At 41.5% G+C, this 609-nt stretch overlaps 1 protein-coding gene across 1 annotated transcript in view; it reads right to left on the bottom strand.

Annotated features, from left to right (window-relative positions):
• LOC119591446 (3-hydroxy-3-methylglutaryl-coenzyme A reductase-like) overlaps positions 1-609 on the bottom strand; it is a gene marked incomplete in the record, with an annotated part of 71,751 nt that overhangs the window by 9,499 nt on the left and 61,643 nt on the right. Inside the window, 2 exon segments of the mRNA XM_037940187.1 lie at positions 74-178; positions 311-417. Of these exon segments, the coding sequence (XP_037796115.1) occupies positions 74-178; positions 311-417 (212 nt within the window).

Consider the following 609-nt stretch of genomic DNA (forward strand, 5'->3'; position numbering starts at 1 on the left):
TCCTTCAGTAAACAAAAATAAAAACTATTCCATACAACGAGGAAAAAAAATCCCGACAAAGGGACTCACAGACCTTGACCCGCTGAACAACGGGATTTGGCTTTTCCTCTTCCACCATCGCACGGGCTAGAGTTGCCATCTGCCATGGAGGCTGACCAGAGGAACATCGGTTTGACAGCTGGAAGAAAAAAAGAACAACGACAATAACACACTGGAGCAATTAATTCCACGTATCCTCATGTATCACTCTTGTATTCAGGCCAGAGGTGTGAAATGAAGTAAAACCATAATGAGACATATTGCAACTTACCTCCAGAACTAGGGAGAGGCACGCAGGGAAGAAGGTCATGAATACAACGTAGTTGACTATGATTGACAGGCAGGCAAAGGCACACATCTGTTCTAGGCGGCTGACACCTGCACCGGGAGGAGAATCTTGAATAAAACCTCAACCAAAAGTCATAGTTTACTGATATATGTAAAGAACATTGCAGCTGGATTGGAAAGCTGTTTAAAATCAGCATAAAAAAACTGATAAAGCTATGTTTTTCATTTGTTATACAAACATTGAAAAATCAGTCAACATATTTCATCCAGTGACGGGCGTAA

This window comes from Penaeus monodon, chromosome 28 (assembly GCF_015228065.2).
Source record: "Penaeus monodon isolate SGIC_2016 chromosome 28, NSTDA_Pmon_1, whole genome shotgun sequence".
In the NCBI taxonomy this organism is placed as follows: Eukaryota; Metazoa; Arthropoda; class Malacostraca; order Decapoda; family Penaeidae; genus Penaeus; species Penaeus monodon.